Source organism: Vespa mandarinia, chromosome 10, assembly GCF_050613455.1.
Source record: "Vespa mandarinia isolate Hongniang chromosome 10, ASM5061345v1, whole genome shotgun sequence".
NCBI classification, from domain to species: Eukaryota; Metazoa; Arthropoda; class Insecta; order Hymenoptera; family Vespidae; genus Vespa; species Vespa mandarinia.
Window position 1 is genome coordinate 3,463,744 of NC_140819.1, and position 18,601 is coordinate 3,482,344.

Below are 18,601 nucleotides of genomic sequence, written 5' to 3' on the forward strand. Positions count from 1 at the left end.
ATATAAGAAAATAAATATATATAAGAAAATAAGAATATTTTTCTTTCATTTTTAAATAAAACATAATAGAATGTAATAAAACTATATACATGATGCTATGTACATATATATACATAATGTATAATCATTACACAAATTTAATTGCTAAATAACCTACAGAAAACTAGTCTCTAATTGTGCAGTTAAATATAGTTGAATATTAACCTAACCATTATATATTTTTTATTAACAATCTATAATATTAATACCAAATTCATATTAATACCAAATTCATATTAATACTAAATAATATATAATAATAAAAAAAAATAATCACATTATTGAATTAAAGGTCAACACAAATATTTGTAAAATATTTGCATTCTCACTTTCTTTTATATAACTTCAAGGTAAGCACGTATTGTTTTATGTAATATAATATTTAACATAAAAGATTATAACAACGAATTTTATTTATATATTTGTTTTAAAGTATTTTAAATGTGTGCGTATGAAAAAAATTACTCTATAAATACTTTTAAGTAAATTTAAAAGTACTTGTGAAAAATTCACGTTGAATAATCTGTACATTTCTATAAAATCGATTCATTAATTTTTACATATCGCAATTCAATTAATAAATTCTTATTATTATTAGTGATTAATGATGGAAGGAAAACAAACGTGTGAAGAATTGAAATTATCTGTACCATGGGGACATATAGCTGCTAAAGCATGGGGTCTGTCAACTGATAGAAGAATTCTAGCAGTACATGGAACTTCAGATAATGCTGGTACCTTTACCAGAATTATTAAGTATCTTCCAAAAAATTGTTATATTGTATGTATAGATTTACCAGGACATGGATTTTCATCACACTTTACTTCAGGAATACCACTTAATTATTTTAGTTATGTACTTTCTATATATCATGTATTAAATGCATTAAAATGGGATACTTGTATTTATATGGGCCATAGTTTTGGTGGTCACATTGGTACAATGTTTTCTATTCTTTATCCCAAAATGATTGAAAAATTAATATTATTGGATTCTTTAATATCGCCTCCGACATCAAATAAAGAACTTGTATCTCGCTTACGAGAACTTTGTGATATTACTATTAAAGCTAACACAAATAAAACTCCTCGGTTATATACTAAAGAAGAAGTATTATATGCTTTAAGATGTAAAAGAATTTCAGCATTAAATTCAAAAGCTGCAGAAGCATTGTACGAGAGAGCTGTAACAAAAGTTAATGGTCTATATAAATATAATCGTGATGTTAGATTAAATGTATTTGTAGTACCTTACTTTAGTATGAATCAATCACTAACGTGTCTTAAAGAAATTTCAATTCCATGTATAATTATTTTATCAGATTCTCAAATAGAATTATTCAAAGATATGTCATATATGTTAAAACAAATACTAAACAATTATAATATCTCTATTACTTATGTAATTGGGAATCATGATGTCCATAATAATTATCCAGAAAGAGTAGCATCATATATATGTAATTTCTTGGATAGTAATATTAAAAGCAAACTTTAACAGATAATATATTAAGAACTAATTTTAAATAAATAAAATTGTACTTATGGAAAGCTGATATATTTGATAATCGATGTTGATAAAATTTGGAATAGATGCAAATTTATATATATTATTTATTAAATTATGGGAATTAGGGAAAAATATTATATCGAATTTAGGAAAGCTGCCTTATAAATATTATATGTTATTAATTGTTTTATGAACTTTACAATTTTTTATTATGAATTTATATACAAATGATAAGTGTTTTCTTATATATAATGTTTTGGTTTTTTATTTATTAAATTATTATATGTAAAAATTTTTTAATGTAAATTATTTTATTTTGATCCACATATTTATAATTGCAGAAAAACACTTATTTATAAAACATATATTAATTATGTTACTAATTTCATAATATTATATTTTCATTATTTTGTTATATAATTGTTATAAAATAAAGTCATATTTATAAAACTAAAAATGCACATATATATAATTCAGTACTTCTTGATTCATTCAGTAATCAATTTGATACTTACTAGACCTTTGACTTGTTGTATTTTAATCTTTACTTCATTATCTGCTCGAATAATGTTTTGCAATTCATCTTCTAACACTAAGGCCATGTGATTCATAAAAGAATCATTTCTTTTTGTATAATGTACATGATCTGATGTAAGTTCAATTTTATACCAACAAATAAGAGCATTTGGATGTAATTGTTTATTATTATTGCCTATTTTTTTTAAATTTACAACAGATTGTGTCTTTTCATTTTCTTTTATTTCTATTAATGTATGTATTTCAGATAAAGGTATATAAGAATACAGACTTAAATTTAAGTCAAATATTTGATCTATCTGCAACATTAGAATTTTTTAAATGCAAATTTAAACTTATCATAGACTATAGTATATTATTATATAATCTTACAAGTAGATTACCTTATATTCATTAATATATTCTGCAATCTTATAACTTGAATATGCATCTTTAATATTTGTCATAATATTAATATATTCATTATTATGCTACAAAGAAAAAATTCTAATAATTATAAATTGAAAAAAATTATTTTATTCTTAATAATATATACCTTATGAAAATTTGATTTATTCGATGTATTTTTTTCCCACTGAATATTTGCATCTTTTACAGATACTATTTTAGGTAAATCTTCTGAGAATATAAGTTGTCCCATCAAAAATACTTTCTCTGGTAGTATAATGCCTTCTGGCTTTAACAAATAGCTAAAATATATATTTCTAATTATTTTATTAAGAATATACAAGACAAGCCACAGTTAATTATAACAGTCTTAATATGCATATAAATCATTAGATATTATTAATATTTATGTTAATGATATCGGTCATTATAAATTATCGAAATAATTTTGAGATTATAAAAAATAAAAGATGACATATTACCTGAAAAGTTCATGACAACTATCTTGGCCCCAATCTTTTAGTTCTCCCTTCATATCAAAATTATGAAAAAGTATAATATCTACAGGATGTTGAATTTGACGATAATCAGATACAGCATAGGCTGTTCCTTGAATTTCATTTTCTTTAATAATTTGTTCAACAAGATGACAAAGTATTAAATTACTACTTTCATAATATAAAATTTCACTATGTTTATTTTTTTTTAATTGCATCAAACCGTAGATAGGAAATGGTGAGGTATCCAAAATACAATTTAATTTTCTAGTTTCATGAGATTTGCTAATTTGAATAAGAGATTTAATATATTCAAGATCATTAAGGAACATTATTATTTCTCTTGGTAAACGATATGTACATTTAGAATCAATATCAGATTTGAATGTGCTTAATGTGTAAGAACACTTTAGTTTTCCATTATGTACTTCAGTCTTAATCGTTAAGTTATCACCTTCTTTACAGACTGCTGGAATTGTTGGAAATACAGCCAGTTGCCAACAAGAATTTGCTTCTGATGTATCTATTACAATTTCTTCATCAAGATGTAGTTTGAACCAAGTTACCAATCCATCTATAATACCATCATATCTGCATTTAACACATCGTATAGCCTTTATGCCATCTTTTGCAAATTCTTGTAATTCATACATGTTATTAAAATTAACATGTAATAATACTTGTGGTTCTGTTATATGATTTATTTTAACATTTTCAAGATTTTCTGTATCATAATATTCATCGTCTGGTATTATAAGCACATTATCAAAACTAAGAGAGCATTCTTCTTTTATTTTGTTAAATAAAACTGATGACCTGTATCGTATATATTCACATTCAACAGCAGCCATGTAAAGAGTGGCTCTCATAGGTATAACCATTCCATCTTTACTTAAAATATTTTTGTGTGCATTAATCATAGAAGGTATTATTAATTCTCCAAACAAACCAGCATCAAATGTTTCAGTTACTATTAATTTCAACCTGAAACAAAAAATTAATAACTAAGTTTTTTCCAATCAGAAATTTAAGTTTTAGTTTTGTTTAGTAATTCAATCAACCTTTCTGGAATATCGTCTGGTATTCTAAGATTTGAAGAAAGCTTAGGTATCAATTTTATATCTTTTGCATCATTGCGCTCAAACACATTTTTTGCTATGTTAACCATTACTGTTGAATATTCACATGCATAAATGTTTTTGGCTCCTGCATCTTTTGCATATAAGCTTAGAAGACCTGTGCCAGTTCCTACATCTAAAACGGTGTCATAGCCTTCAGAAATTCTTTTATGTATTGCTTGTGCAAATGCATTATTTCTTTGCTTATCGTTCAACATTGGAAAGTGCCATCTAGCTACAGCCATACTATGTGCATTTTGCAAATTTCGTTCTGCAGGTAGAAAAGTAGGATCAACTCTCAAGGCTTTTTTCAAATAAGGTATTGCTCTCATAGGATCGTTATTCCTTAAACAGCATAATAATAAATTTTTCTATCCAAACAAGAATGTCTTATACAATTTATATCTATATATTAAAGAATCAGATGGTTATGTTTTAAAATTAAAGTATAAAAATAGATATATAAAATAAGCTAATAAGATCTCAATTTTTTGAAGTTGTTAGATATTAATCTATAGATCTAAAAACATGATCTCACCATAATTATTACCTTAGAAGATGCGCTGCAAAATTATTTAGCATACGTGGATTATTTGGATAAATATCTAAAGAATGTTTATAACATAACAGAAGATCAGAAAACCTATTATTGACCTCCAATTGCATACACCATTCACCTAAATATACATTTGTTTCATTGTAAAGAATACAAATGATATATACAGAAGACAAACAATATATACAAGGTACATAACAATATATAAATAGACAAGACAAACTATTTATAAAAACATACATAACACATCTGTAAATGCTTCCTCTATTTCTGCTCTTTTTGGAGAACATAATTCTGCTACAACAGTATAATAAGCATAAGCCTTTCCGACATGGCCAAGACTGTCATGATCCTTTGCCTTTCTCAAAGATTTTTCTATTATATCCTTCACTTCCATTTCCATCCTTAAAATATAATGAAATTAATCTTTTTATTACGTAAATATAAACATATTTACATTCGAATAACTTAAAAATATGACTGTATATCCAAAAAATCAAGTCAATTTCAACAAAAATATGTACAAAAAATTATATATGAAAGAATATATTCATAACAAGAAATCACGTGTGTAAATTAGAAAAAAAGATCATATATAACCTTGTTGTATATATTTGTACCAAATAAAAACATTAACTTTGAATTTGGTTGATGAGTTTTATGATTACACATACACAAACAGAGATAGCGCTGTCAGCTTAGTAAAAATAAAAAATAGGGTGGAGAAATAAGATTTAAAACAAACGTGTTATAATAAACTGTGCTTATTAGTCATACGGTATGAAAATAAAATATCTGCGCCTGATGAACATATATATATATATATGGATATATATTGTGACAGTTCCAATAAATAAGTAAATATAAATGACATTGAATAATTAAAATAATAAAAAATTCTAAAAAAAAAAATAATAAGAAATATATTATGTTATCCCATCAAAAATAAATACAGGTAGTTTCAACTTCATGAATTTCCGTCATGTTATTCGTATGTTAATAGGTTAGAAAAACTTCCCAATCTTTATACATATCTATAAGCCATGTGTATTGGAATTTCTCTTCAATATATATATTTAGCCATATAAAAAGATCGTTGTTAATGATTTTTAACATAAATTTTAACGTATACGTTATTCGCGCGTATTGTCGTCATCCAATCATCGTTGATGAACGTTATGTAGTCTTGCTGCCGAAAAATGTCTGTTTGTGGTGTTCTTTTTCCTAATCTCGCATGCGAGAATTAACACACTTCGATTGGAGTACAAGTGATGTTTTTTGAACTATTTATCAAGTGGAAGTCTTAAGGTTAAGAATGTTGCGAATACTTAGTTTAAAATCTTTCCAAACCCCACAAATTTTTATTAAAAATCGATTATGCGAAGTGATACAATTTAGAAAACTCAATTTATTAGAATATCAAAGCAAAGAGCTTTTAAGGGACTGTGGTATATCTGTACAAAATTTCGCCATCATTGATGATTTAAACAAAGCCAGCTCTGCTCTAAAGAATTTATGTTAGTATCATTTTTTTTTTCCTTTTTTCATCACATTTTATACATCTATAATAAAATAAACAAAATTTTTTTCGCTTGTGTATTATTAATAATTTTCTTGATTATGACAATTTTGAGACCAATGAACTTTTTGTATCTTTTGTTTATCTTCCAGATGCAAATGAATATGTTATCAAAGCTCAAGTGTTGGCAGGAGGACGTGGTAAAGGATGGTTCAACAATGGTTTTAAAGGTGGTGTACATCTTACAAAGGAGTAAGTTAAAATAAATGTGTAAAGGTATTTTATATGAAGTGGCCTATACAAAGTGTTACAAATTATTCTTGATAAATCTACTACAGCGGCTAATTTAAATTATTTTGTGATATTGAATGACATAGGGAACTGATCATTTAATAGTAATAAAAAAAATTAAATTCTTAGAATTTAATAATTAATAACAAGAAGGTTCTAGTGTCATTTTTTTTAATGCAATTCAATGTATGTTAAAAAACAAGACAATAAATTTACTATTTACAAAGGATTAAAATAAGAGTTGAAAAGTTTCAAATTTTTGCTTAAACATTTGTTGGAACTTAACATGAATTTAATAATGGATTTGTTTTCTTTTTTTTGTATTCAATGAAATCAATAATAAATTTAATATCACTTTTTAAAAACTTGCACTTTTGATTATATTAAATGTATATTTAATGATTATGAACGTAATAATAATTTTATATTTTTTATACGTTACACATTTGAAATATTATTATAGAGATAATAGTTGCTTTTGTTTAATTTTTTATGTTATTTTGAAATATTTTTTTTTAATAGTCCCAAAGAAGTAGTAGATGTTGCAAAGAATATGTTAGGTCATCGGTTGATTACTAAACAAACTTCAAAGGATGGCATTCTGGTACAAAAAGTTATGATAGCTGAATCTGTTGATATTGTTTCTGAAAAATATATTTGCATTCTGATGGATCGACAACATAATGGGCCAGTAATAATCGCCTCTCCACTGGGTGGTATGGACATTGAAGCTATTGCTAAAGAACAACCTGAATTAATAAAAACTGTACCATTGGATATATATAATGGGATTAATGATGCTATTGCCAAAGATATCAGTAATTTCTTAGGATTTAGTGACCCAGAGGTACATAAGAAAGCAATTTACGAATTGAAGAGTTTATGGAAATTATTTGTTGATATTGATGCTTTACAAATTGAAATCAACCCATTAGTATTAACCAAAGATAAACAAGTTGTTGCAGTAGATGCCAAAATTTCATTTGATGATAATGCACAATTTAGACAACAGGAGCTTTTTGCTTTAGAAGATACTAATGAAAAGGATCCAAGAGAAGTAGATGCATTACATTTTAATTTAAATTACATCGGAATGGATGGGAATATTGGATGTTTAGGTTGATATTTTACAGTAATATATGCATGTTTTTATAGTATATCGATTATTTATAACAGCATAATTTTTATTATTTTTATTTTCAGTTAATGGAGCTGGTTTAGCTATGGCAACAATGGATATTATCCAATTAAATGGAGGAAACCCTGCTAATTTTTTAGATGTAGGTGGAAATGTAAAAGAGGACCAAGTTTATCAAGCATTTCGTATTTTAAATGAAGGTATGCTTATAAATTGTTATTATTTTATATGTATAAAGTATTTTTATGATATAATTAATTTTTTAGATCCAAAAGTAAAAGCTATTCTGGTTAATGTATTTGGTGGAATCGTAAATTGTGCTACCATAGCAAATGGAATTATAGCAGCTGCACGAAATTTAGGTCTTAAAATACCTCTTGTGGTTCGATTAGAAGGTAATCATTTTTCAATAACAGAAACAAAAACATTTATTGCAAAAAATGATCAAATCAAAGAACAATATTTTTCACAATTCAATGACAAATATATTTTTTATTGAAAATTATGATGTTAGTTATAGAAATTAAAAAGAAATCTGTTTTGACTTGATCATTATTGCATTAAGTCTATGACACAATTAGTAATTTTAGTTGCAAGAATTGTTATTCTTTTACTTGAACACACAAGCAGTTAAATATGGTATATTTTGTTTCTTTTACTTTACATTATTTGCAGGTACTAATGTAAATGAAGCAAAAAAGACTCTTAGAGACTCCGGCTTGCCAATAATTACAGCTAATGACTTAGATGAAGCAGCAAGAAAAGCTGTTATGTCTATAAAAACATAAATACATTGCTATTTTCTTATAACTATATAACCTCCTAAAGACTGGAAATCTACGGTTGTGATTTGTAGTGTTGTAGATTTTAATACAAAAAAGATTCATATAATATAACTTGCATAGTTTTTTCATAAATTCTCATTGTCTTATTGCAAATTATTTAATTAATATTTTTCTGATTTTTACAGATTTTTAAAAATGATTTATATCGTTATGAATATAACTATATATATCGTTTTGAATATAACTCTATAAATATATTTAATTTTTTAATGCATATGTGTTCAAAGGAAAACAAGATTATGGTGTATAGCATTGAATTATAAACTTTATTTCGTTTTAGTAATAATGGATTATCATTTTATCCATTTATGCTCTATTATTTTTATGATATAGAATATATTAGAAAATGCATTTTCCATGTATTCTCAAAATGCAACTTTCCATTTGTTTATTAAAATTATTATACCTCTCTATTATAATTTTTATTCATGGGACTAAAAGTAAATTTTGTAATTTTTTTGTTACTTTCACTTTTAACATATTTATAAAAGAACACATTTTACTCAACATCTATCTATTGTTATATACTTTATTTAACGTTTTAGAAATATTTTTTAAACAAAGTACCAGATCAAAGAGAGCTTCATTGTTATTATTGAATGTCCGATTTTTCAATCATTGATTAAATATAACATATTTAGTCAGCATCAGTTGGTAATTTGTAAATATGCCTATTAAAATAGACAAAGTTTGTATAATATTGATTAAACATAAAAGTTGCACAAATACATTATTTAATATTTTGTAAATAATTAGTATATTCGTATTCTTAATATTTTCAGACGAAAAAATTATATGATATTAGATGTAATAACAAATCACATTATATGAATAATATTAAAATCTTGCAAAAAAATTTTCAAAATTATTTTTTGCACGAAGTTTAATTTGTGATCTAAAATCTGAACAATGTAGCAACATTATAATAATCAATACTGCATGAAAAATTGCTTGAAGATTGCACAGTGTATAAATATTATGTATAGTTATTTATTTATCATGTATAAGTACCATAATACGAAGTATTAAATGTTACATACAAACTAAAATGGGCAGAATAAGAGATACGACTTCGAGCATTTGTCTAAGAGTAAGTGGCATGAGAGATAAAATTTTTGTGACGTTATATGTAAAATATAAAATATTGTGTGAAGGTAGGAAACAAATGATTCAAATATCATAATGTAGTGCTGCATATGCTAACATGTTGGTAAAAGTTATCAAAATTTGATAACAAGTTTAGTTGATACAAATAATCTTGTATAATTATTAACTTAACCTAAACGAAATGTCACAATGAAAAACAAAGAAATAGTTTAATCATTTGATGCATAACATTTTTAGTAAGATAACTTTCAATTTTCATATTCGCAGGAAATTACATTCCACTTGACTTTCGTCCATTGTTGTATAAGGGGACTAGAAATTATACGTATGTTTCTTGCTTCGTCCAAAATAAGAAATAGTCTATTCTGTGTAAATATTTATACAGGATCTTGAATGTTAAATTGGAACTTAAGATAGGAATCCACTAGATTCACGCAAGACTATATAACGCCACGCCATATATATATGTATATCTAAATAGATCTTTTTACGTTCTACATAATTGTATAGAAATCAATTTGTCCCATATTATTCTATGTTGTTGTAGTATTTCACGTAAATTTGTAATTTCCGTACAATACTTCTTTTTTGTTTGTGCATCTCAGGAACAAAGATTTTCTAATTTACAAACGTATTGAGACGTGATATACATGCAGAGTTTTAACTTTTGCTTACAAGTGGAAGCGTGTCAGAAGCATAGTGACGTTCGCTCTTTCATATACGTCACAGTCGTTTGTGTAGTGTGCGTGTGGAATAGTCGGCGTGGTCCAAGTGAATTCCTAGCTTCGACCTCACGTACTTACCTAATATAAAACAAGAACACAACAAAGTTTTAGCATTTACTATACATTTCAAAATATTAGGTAATATGCCAATAATTTCAGATAGTTTCCTACCCTTTGATTTTTCTACATACATTCTCAATCTATTTTTTTCAAATACTTAGCTATTAACAATGTCAAATTGATAATGTTGATATTTCTTACTTTGTTCGTTAGGAGTATGCTTTACTATTTTTAAAGCAAATCTCATATTCATAATGCAGTTGGTTTTTACACATGGTACGGTAATTTCGTGTTCTGTATAGTATCAGTAAGGAAAAGGAGGAAAGAAGAAAGGAAAGATGTGAAAATAGAAATCAGCTTATCCACTCTTAAAGAGAAGGATGGCTACCTGACCCAGGTAGAAATATATAAAATGTCTTGTTTCGTGCGTTACATAACTTCCAAAATTACGTCCTACAATGCAGTGCCACGTTGGATTATATTTTTTATCAAATTCTTTCTTGATAAATGCTGCTATATCCTGCAATCAAAAAAATGGACAATGATTATACTTAATGAATTCCCATGTACAATATACATCTGGAAAATCTATTTTTTGTTCAAACATATGAAATAAATGCAATGTACGTTTATATTGTTAACTGTTTGGTCTTGTATCTAAAATCTGTATTAAAATGTAGAACTTCCCACAGACAAAGAAATCAGTTATGCATTATAAATCTACTGTGTTCATTTTTAGTATATATGTTGATAAGTAAAAGTCAAGTTTTAACAAAACATATTTACATCAGTAAAAACACAAACTAATTCATTTAGTGATTAAAAGAGAATGATGTTTATACATATATATATATATATATATAATATATAATATATATATAATATATATAATATATAATATATAATATATATATATTATAGTGTAATATTTATGCAGTTTAATCTGCTCTTTCTCATACATATTTTTTCCAAATGTATTATATGAATATTATTGAAATTCTAATTCTAAATTTTTCTAATATTTCTCATATATTTTAAACTAATGAAATGATAACATTAATGATAATTGAATAATATATAAATGAACAGAAAATAATACCTATTACGTAAATAAAGTATGCATTTCTAATATCATAAGTACTTTTCTTTATGCTGTGACATATGCTTCATTCTTATATGTAGATTTCCTGAGTGAAAGATGTATAAGATAAAAAATTATATTATAAGAAAAAAATTTCATTTTTAATCTTATTACATTTCTTATTTAATTGAATATGTATCATTATTTAAGTCATATTAAATTAAAAAAAAAATGTATATATATATAGAGAGAGAGAGAGAGGATATCTATTTCATACATTTTTCATTGATATTTTGAGTTATATTAAATTCAATATTAGTTAATAATATGCCTCTTAATACTTATTCATAAATTCCATGTGATGTATAATCAAGCATATACACATGGCACGCATATGCATGTTTCTTGTTATTGGCTACGTGTTTCAGTACCATAGTTAGAAGTCGTGTGAATTTTGATAGAAAAAAATCCATAGGAATCTTATTTTGCATTCCAATCTCCTGTTGTTATGTTTCCACATATATAATTGTTTTATAATATTCCTGGAAACCCTAGAATTTGTAGAAAAACTTTAATTCAATGAGGAAAAAATCTATAGAACCAATATCAGCTGAAAATGAACAGCCGTAATATAAGCTTGAAATGGGGATGACAAATACTGAATTTATTTGTTTTTATTTTATTTTATTTTATTTTTTTATATATATATATATAATTTAGTTTGTCAGTTTAGACTTAAGATCTTCAGATCATTTAAAAACTTTGCTCATGCATATTAGGCTAATACTGTCTAATTAAATGTCACTCCTACTGTAACGACATGCAAAATAAGATTCCCTGCAAATTCATTTCACATTATATTTTTACATTAATTTAAATCTTTAAGAAAAATAGATACTTTTAAATAGAAACCATATATTTTTTTAAAGCAGTTACCTTTTCTATATTATACTTTTCCAAAGCTTGAGTTGCACAATCGACAGCATCCTGCTGCATCTCTTCAGACATATCCGCATTCTTGATAACAGCCTTTCTGTCTGACATTTTGTTTGTTCTATAAAATACACGATTATTGAATTTATTGTCAAACACACACACATATATATATACATATATGTTATGTATATATATATATATACATATATATATACATATATATATACATTATTTTTTTATAACATACATAATAAATTTTTGACAAAAACTAATATGACAGATATTTGTGCTTTTAAGTTATAACTCAAAAATTTTTATTTGTATCATAAAAAGTAATTCAATGAACTATTAGTAAAAGTAAAACATAGAACAGATTGTTTTTAATACATCAATACCGCAGATAAAATTCTTTCATTAAATTTACGAAAAAGTTTTCGATATATAATAAATGAAATTGTGCATAAAATGAAAATATTGAACATACTTGAAAAATGGAAAATGAGCAATTTTAATGACAGCGTGTATATCAATCGATGGCATAACAAAAATTTTAAATTATCGAAAAAAGACAATGTTTTTAACGACTTAGATATCAGTACAATATTAACGGATGGAATGAAACGCGGGAGGATATTGTTTTGTCGATATGGCTTAATAAGTATAACAGTTTACTTGCACGCGATTGAAATTGCAATAGAAATCAATGTTAATATATTTACTTACAAAGCATATTAAATATGATAGATCAAAATATAAAATTATTTTTTGGCATATAGCAAAAGCAAGACTTTTACCTCGGTTTTAAAAAAGCAATACATCTGATAAAATAATAAACATACCTTTTTTTATAAACACACTTTCACTAAAAAACGCAGGGAAAGCGTTTATAATTTTCTTTTCCCCCTGTTATATGCGGAATTCTCAAAATGGAATAATTTACTTAAAAATTTTTGCGCACTTAAGCCGACAACGAAAATTACTCGACCGAGTTTCAGACTGAAATGTCCGCAGATATCCTACGGTTCTTATTGGCTCACGATTAGGGTCTTCTATCAGGGTCTTCTATCGGTCCAGAATGCCTTGCAACTAGTGTGCCGCGGAAAAACAAATTGAGATTTAGTTTTATCATTTGTATATAGACATATTTTTTTCATTTCTATCGATAAATAAAGCACGTATGACGTAATTTTAAGAAAGTTTTATAATTCTTTATAAAAATTTATTATAAATATAGAAAAAATAGTAACTCTAAAATTTATCTTACATTATTGCAGTTATCTTATGTTATCTTATCATGTCTTACCTGTCATATATAAAATCTCGAATAATTCATATCGCACACGACTCTGTTATTATTTTTATTATCAATAAATTAAAGAGATTAAATTTATATAATTAAGATAGTTTTGTAGGTTATCTTCTTAAACAATAATTTTTAGATAACAAATTTTTTATTACTATTAAATATCTTATTATTTTTGAAATAGTATTGAATATTTTAATAATTACTTTTTGTTATTATAATTAAAATATTTTAACATATGAGTATAACATCATAAATGATTAATATAAATAATTTCAATAAAAGAATTAATTTCATAAATAATTTTTATTAGAATTTATTAAATATAATATCCATTTGTAAAGTAAAAATTATAATATCCATAAAGAGAAATTGTTGATATTGTTTAAGTTTTATGATTTCGACGTTCGATTTAAACCAGCTTCGATTATCGATATAACGTACGTCAGTTTTTGATTTTAAATATGCTTATTCAAACCTACTGTCTTGTTACAACCTTTACTTAGTGTCATGTATGTATGAGTATTTGATTTATCGTTAATTTACTTGAAAAAAATTTACTACATCGAAATGACATCGAAATGATATTTCATGATTATTGTTTACCATTTAAAAAATTTTACAAGAGCTCGACAAAACTCTGTGTAAATCACAATCTAATGATGAAGATTGAAAGTGCTTGCAATATAAAGCTATGAGAATTATTGTTCTCATTATGTTTTACACTATGATTTATATAAAAAGAAGTTCCGAAGAAGGGATAGATATAAGAAAGAATAAAAAAACTCGAGCTATACTAAAATCGAGTTTTATTAAAAACTCCAATTACGATGTTTCTGTGAAATCAATTTCAAGATCAGGTATATATCCATAAATTCTAATAGTGATAACGAACGATCCTAAAAACGATTACTTTTTTTTTTAGAGACATTATTGAATGATCCGACCCGAACAATGAAAGTTACTTTTTTAAATGTAAATTATACGAATAATATACCGTTTAATTTATCGAAGAGCATGAAAGTTTATCTCATACAAATCAAGTTTCAAATTATCGATTATGATCCTTTAAGGATAGATGAATTCATTGTACATTACGGATTTTATGCAACTGACAATTTTTACGCCAATCAAAATGGCAATTTCAAATACATATATTTGGAGATTTATATTCCACGATACTTTTTTATTGATATAGGATTACGCACAGTTTCTAATTCGATAAACGTAAAACATAATGTCAAGAAGTCGTTTCTATTACAATATAATCGAAAGAAAGATAGTTTGACAAAGAAACGAAATAATAATGAAAACTATAATATACCGATACACTTTCGATTAGGTAGAAATTTAAAGTCAGTGATAATGCCACGTCACATTAAACATCAATTAGGGAATTATAAACCGTTCAAAATGCATCGTAATGAAGATTCAAAAAGGAAGAATAAATTATTAGAAAAATCATATTTAAGAAAAAAAAGAAATGCTTATTACTCATCTCATACTTCGCGATTTGACGATCAAAGTTCATTATTGTTAAGAAATATAAGAAATATTAAAAAACAATATTCTACTGCAGTTACAAATGCTAATATTTATAACGTAAGAAATGTAAAATCATCGAATTCGCGTAAGCTTCCTGAGAGAGAATTAAAAATGCAGAACAAAGAGAAACGAAGAAATGATATAAAAAGAATGTACAATGATTCAAAGAATCAGGAAGAAGTGACGAAAAACACACTCGATTACGATTATTACATAGATGAAAATCTAGAAAGTAATGATAAAGATGAGTATGAGTATGATTACGAGGAACCCGAAATAAGTACTTATTGGTATGATTATTACGAAGAAGAAATTACAACATTTCCCACGGCATTAATGACAATCGATTTAGAACAATTACAAACTGAAGTAACTTATACTTTAACGAGTGAAGAAATTGATCTTACTCCTTTTGTTACATTATTATCAATAATCGAAACTATGCGGACTACAGAATTAAGAGAGCCAACTTCGAGTTTTGCGGTTACAGAAGCATTATCATTTGTAACTACGATATCTATTATCGAATCAACAACAACAGAAATTATGGAAACGTCGTTACCTGTAGTGACTACAAAATTTACAATTTATACTAGTATTTCATCTAGTACAACTTCAGAAAGTACAACAGAAGCGACATATATGACAATGGAGTACAAAAGTACTCTGACATCTATTACAGAAGTTACGATCATGGAGACATTACCGTTTTTAACTGTCGAGGAAATGACAACATGGATAGAAAATATAACAGAATCATCATTATTTGAGGAAACAGAATTAATGATTACGTATGATACAATAACTTCTGTTACAACGCAATCCACGATGACATTTGAAACGTTAATAATTACTCCTATTACTATTACGGAAAGTATAACTACTACAGAGTTTATAGAAGAAACAGAAGAAAGCGAAATAATTACAACAATCACTTTTACATCTCCGTATATAATGGAGACGTATACAGATAAAACTGATATAAAAATATCGGATTTTACAAGCCCGACAGAAATATTAGTTTTTATGAGTACTATAACAGAATATGAAACAATAGAGTTTACAGAAACGATTAGTTCTGTTTCCTTAGAAAGTACAACGTTATCAATGAAAGAAGAAGAGGAGGCTGATTTATTTACAACAGAAATAATTTATACTACGTTTACCATTACTCCTGAAATTACAACGACGGAAATAATTATAAATGTAACGACAGTAGAAGAATTACCAATAATTACAGAGATTCCAATTTCAACCGAAACCACATATATCTATATAGTTTCATCTTTAGAAACATCAATAGCTACAACAGAAAGTGAAACTTACTTTTTCGAAACAACATCGGCAACATTCGTTATTTACTATATTGATAGGACAGTTCCTAAAATATTAGAAACAACTACTCCATTGTCTTTTACAATATCAACGGAAATTACCACGTTAACAGAAGAAATTTTGGAACCGACAAGCACAACAACGTTATCAACTTTATCAATCTCTGAAGAAAGTACATCTCCAGTTTTCAAAACTATATTTATTTCTTCAATAGAAACCACATATAGTTTTACAGTTTTTTCTTTACAGACCTCTGCAATAACGGAAAGTAAAACTTATGTTTTCGTAACAACATCGGCAACATTTGATACTTATTATGCTGATCAAATATTAGAGACTACTGTTTCATTACCTTCTACAATGTTAACGGAGATTATTACAATAACGGAAGAAATTTTGGAACCGACAGGCACAACGCTATCAACTTTAACAGAGTTTAGTCCATTTTCCGAAAGTATGTCCCTTCCACCATTATCAGAAATGTATACATTACCTACGTCTACTTATTCGGTAAGATATACCGAATTGGAAGAAGAAATAAGCACAATAGTCGAACTAATTTCACAACTTTTTACTTCTACTTTTTTGACATCTCAAGAAATTACATTGCTAGATTTCGAAATTACAATTATTCCATCGACAGAAATTACATCTACTACCTTGGAGGAGGAAATCTTTCCTTTAATAACAACACCTGTAATTGATTTCACTCCTTACGAAAACACTTCGTTTACATCTTTCTTTGAAACCTATCCGTCAACACCTATGTCATTTTTGCAAATTGATATGATAACTCGTATGTCATCAGAAGCGACTACAACGGAAGAAATTGTTCTATTCTTACCATTTAGCACTACCGTCGATATATTTAACAAAACAGAATCTTTAAAAACGTTGAAAACAACGTTCGATAAGAAAATGAAAACGGTAACAGATAGTTCAGAATATGAAGAATTCTATGATACAGAATATGGTAAAGATTATGAAGAAGCATACGAGGAGGACAAATATGAAGATGAAGATAAATCTATCACAACCTGGTATGAATACGAAGAAGAAGAAGAAACGACGATATTCGATCGAAAAACTACTTCGAAATTTGAAACTACCGAGATTATTGAGAAGGAAACAAGCAAGATCATTGAGAATAAAACTGTCCCGATAGTTTCATTGACTACGAAACCTATCTTAACGGAAATGAAAACAATAACGATGATAAAAGAACTTGAAACATCAACAACGATTTCTGAAACCTTCAAAGATTTCGAAAAAACATCGACAACAACATCTTCGGTTTCTACCATCGAAGAGTTTACTTTAACTTCAGATAAAATATTCACTTCCACAACAGAACACTTAGAATGGTGGGCTGATCAAAGCTCTCATAAAGAACATGATCACACATTAAGTACGCTTGAAATTGAATCAGAAACCAAATTGGATATAACCCTTCCGAAATTTATTGTCTCGCCAGATGAAACAACACTAAATATATCTTTGGTTACTGAAATAGGAACAATTACCCAGACTGAAATATTTCCAACAATAACTGATAGTAGTATACATTTGGAAATAGAAATAACTACTGACTATTTTGACGAAAAAAGTAAATTATTTGTTACTGAAAGCGAACAAACGGATTTAAAATTATATTTTACAACACCTTCTGATTTCGTGTCTTTATTGACGACGGATGATTTTGACGTAGAAAGAGGAAATGGATTTGAAGAAACGAAGGATGAAGTCACTCCATTATTTGAAACGATTGAAGGAAGAACCACCGTTGATTCTTTTGAAGAAGATGAGGATGAGTATGAGGATGAGTATGAGGATGAGGATGAGGATGAGGATAAGGATGAGTATGAGTATGAGTATGAGGATGAGGATGAGGATGAGGATGAGGATGAGGATGAGGATGAGGATGAGGATGAGGATGAGGATGAGGATGAGGATGAAGATGAGGATGAAGATGAGGATATTACACACAGATCGGTTTCACTAATAACATCATCGAGATATCTCAGTACTTTTAAACCTCCTATTGAATCGGAAAAATTTACACCATTACCACC

The 18,601-nt window shown here is 26.6% G+C and overlaps 4 protein-coding genes across 12 annotated transcripts; 2 read left to right on the forward strand and 2 right to left on the reverse strand.

The window, feature by feature from the left end:
* Positions 1-143: 143 nt before the first annotated feature.
* Positions 144-1,786, forward strand: LOC118446298 (serine hydrolase-like protein). Of its 2 annotated transcripts, none has more exons than XM_035876794.2 (2): positions 144-389; positions 638-1,736. In XM_035876794.2, the coding sequence occupies exon 2, from the start codon at positions 644-646 to the stop codon at positions 1,535-1,537; it is 894 nt and encodes a 297-aa protein (XP_035732687.1). In that variant the 5' UTR covers positions 144-389; positions 638-643; the 3' UTR covers positions 1,538-1,736. The 2 variants fall into 2 exon arrangements, with proteins under 2 accessions (XP_035732687.1, XP_085515687.1); XM_085659561.1 differs by lacking the exon at positions 144-389 and adding an exon at positions 403-484 and having other exon boundaries at positions 638-1,786.
* A 73-nt stretch (positions 1,787-1,859) lies between these two features.
* On the reverse strand, positions 1,860-5,894 carry LOC118446206 (protein arginine N-methyltransferase 9). Of its 7 annotated transcripts, none has more exons than XM_035876598.2 (8): positions 5,777-5,894; positions 4,885-5,048; positions 4,639-4,765; positions 4,032-4,433; positions 2,956-3,954; positions 2,622-2,775; positions 2,470-2,556; positions 1,861-2,385 (listed from the first exon to the last, which is right to left on the reverse strand). In XM_035876598.2, the coding sequence occupies exons 2-8, from the start codon at positions 5,045-5,047 to the stop codon at positions 2,038-2,040; spliced, it is 2,280 nt and encodes a 759-aa protein (XP_035732491.1). In that variant the 5' UTR covers position 5,048; positions 5,777-5,894; the 3' UTR covers positions 1,861-2,037. The 7 variants fall into 7 exon arrangements, with proteins under 7 accessions (XP_035732494.1, XP_035732495.1, XP_035732492.1 ...); XM_035876597.2 differs by lacking the exon at positions 5,777-5,894 and adding an exon at positions 5,319-5,476; XM_035876596.2 differs by lacking the exon at positions 5,777-5,894 and adding an exon at positions 5,245-5,476.
* A 65-nt stretch (positions 5,895-5,959) lies between these two features.
* LOC118446209 (succinate--CoA ligase [GDP-forming] subunit beta, mitochondrial-like) lies at positions 5,960-9,120 on the forward strand. The gene is made up of 6 exons (XM_035876605.2): positions 5,960-6,161; positions 6,316-6,415; positions 6,977-7,572; positions 7,658-7,792; positions 7,859-7,987; positions 8,268-9,120. The coding sequence occupies exons 1-6, from the start codon at positions 5,960-5,962 to the stop codon at positions 8,378-8,380; spliced, it is 1,275 nt and encodes a 424-aa protein (XP_035732498.2). The 3' UTR covers positions 8,381-9,120.
* Positions 9,121-9,245: 125 nt separating this feature from the next.
* On the reverse strand, positions 9,246-13,365 carry LOC118446210 (dynein light chain 2, cytoplasmic). 2 transcript variants are annotated; one of them, XR_004839529.2, is made up of 4 exons: positions 13,186-13,365; positions 12,347-12,464; positions 10,531-10,849; positions 9,246-10,347 (listed from the first exon to the last, which is right to left on the reverse strand). XR_004839529.2 is itself a non-coding variant. In XM_035876606.2 (3 exons), exons 2-3 carry the CDS (start codon positions 12,452-12,454, stop codon positions 10,688-10,690), a joined length of 270 nt encoding a protein of 89 aa, XP_035732499.1. In that variant the 5' UTR covers positions 12,455-12,464; positions 13,186-13,365; the 3' UTR covers positions 9,268-10,687. The 2 variants fall into 2 exon arrangements, 1 of the variants encoding a protein (XP_035732499.1); XM_035876606.2 differs by having other exon boundaries at positions 9,268-10,849.
* Between the last annotated feature and the right edge of the window lie 5,236 nt (positions 13,366-18,601).

Coding starts and splice junctions, on each gene's coding strand:
- LOC118446209 (XM_035876605.2), top strand. CDS start 5,960: ATGTTGCGAATACTTAGTTTAAAATCTTTCCAAACCCCACAAATTTTT. Junction 7,573..7,657: donor TGGGAATATTGGATGTTTAG/GTTGATATTTTA, acceptor TTTTATTTTCAG/TTAATGGAGCTGGTTTAGCT. Junction 7,988..8,267: donor TCTTGTGGTTCGATTAGAAG/GTAATCATTTTT, acceptor CATTATTTGCAG/GTACTAATGTAAATGAAGCA.
- LOC118446210 (XM_035876606.2), bottom strand. CDS start 12,454: ATGTCAGACAGAAAGGCTGTTATCAAGAATGCGGATATGTCTGAAGAG. Junction 10,850..12,346: donor AAAAGTATAATATAGAAAAG/GTAACTGCTTTA, acceptor TTTTGATTGCAG/GATATAGCAGCATTTATCAA.
- LOC118446298 (XM_035876794.2), top strand. CDS start 644: ATGATGGAAGGAAAACAAACGTGTGAAGAATTGAAATTATCTGTACCA.
- LOC118446206 (XM_035876598.2), bottom strand. CDS start 5,047: ATGGAAATGGAAGTGAAGGATATAATAGAAAAATCTTTGAGAAAGGCA. Junction 4,766..4,884: donor AGCATTTACAGATGTGTTAT/GTATGTTTTTAT, acceptor ATGTATATTTAG/GTGAATGGTGTATGCAATTG. Junction 2,557..2,621: donor ATAAATCAAATTTTCATAAG/GTATATATTATT, acceptor TTTTCTTTGTAG/CATAATAATGAATATATTAA.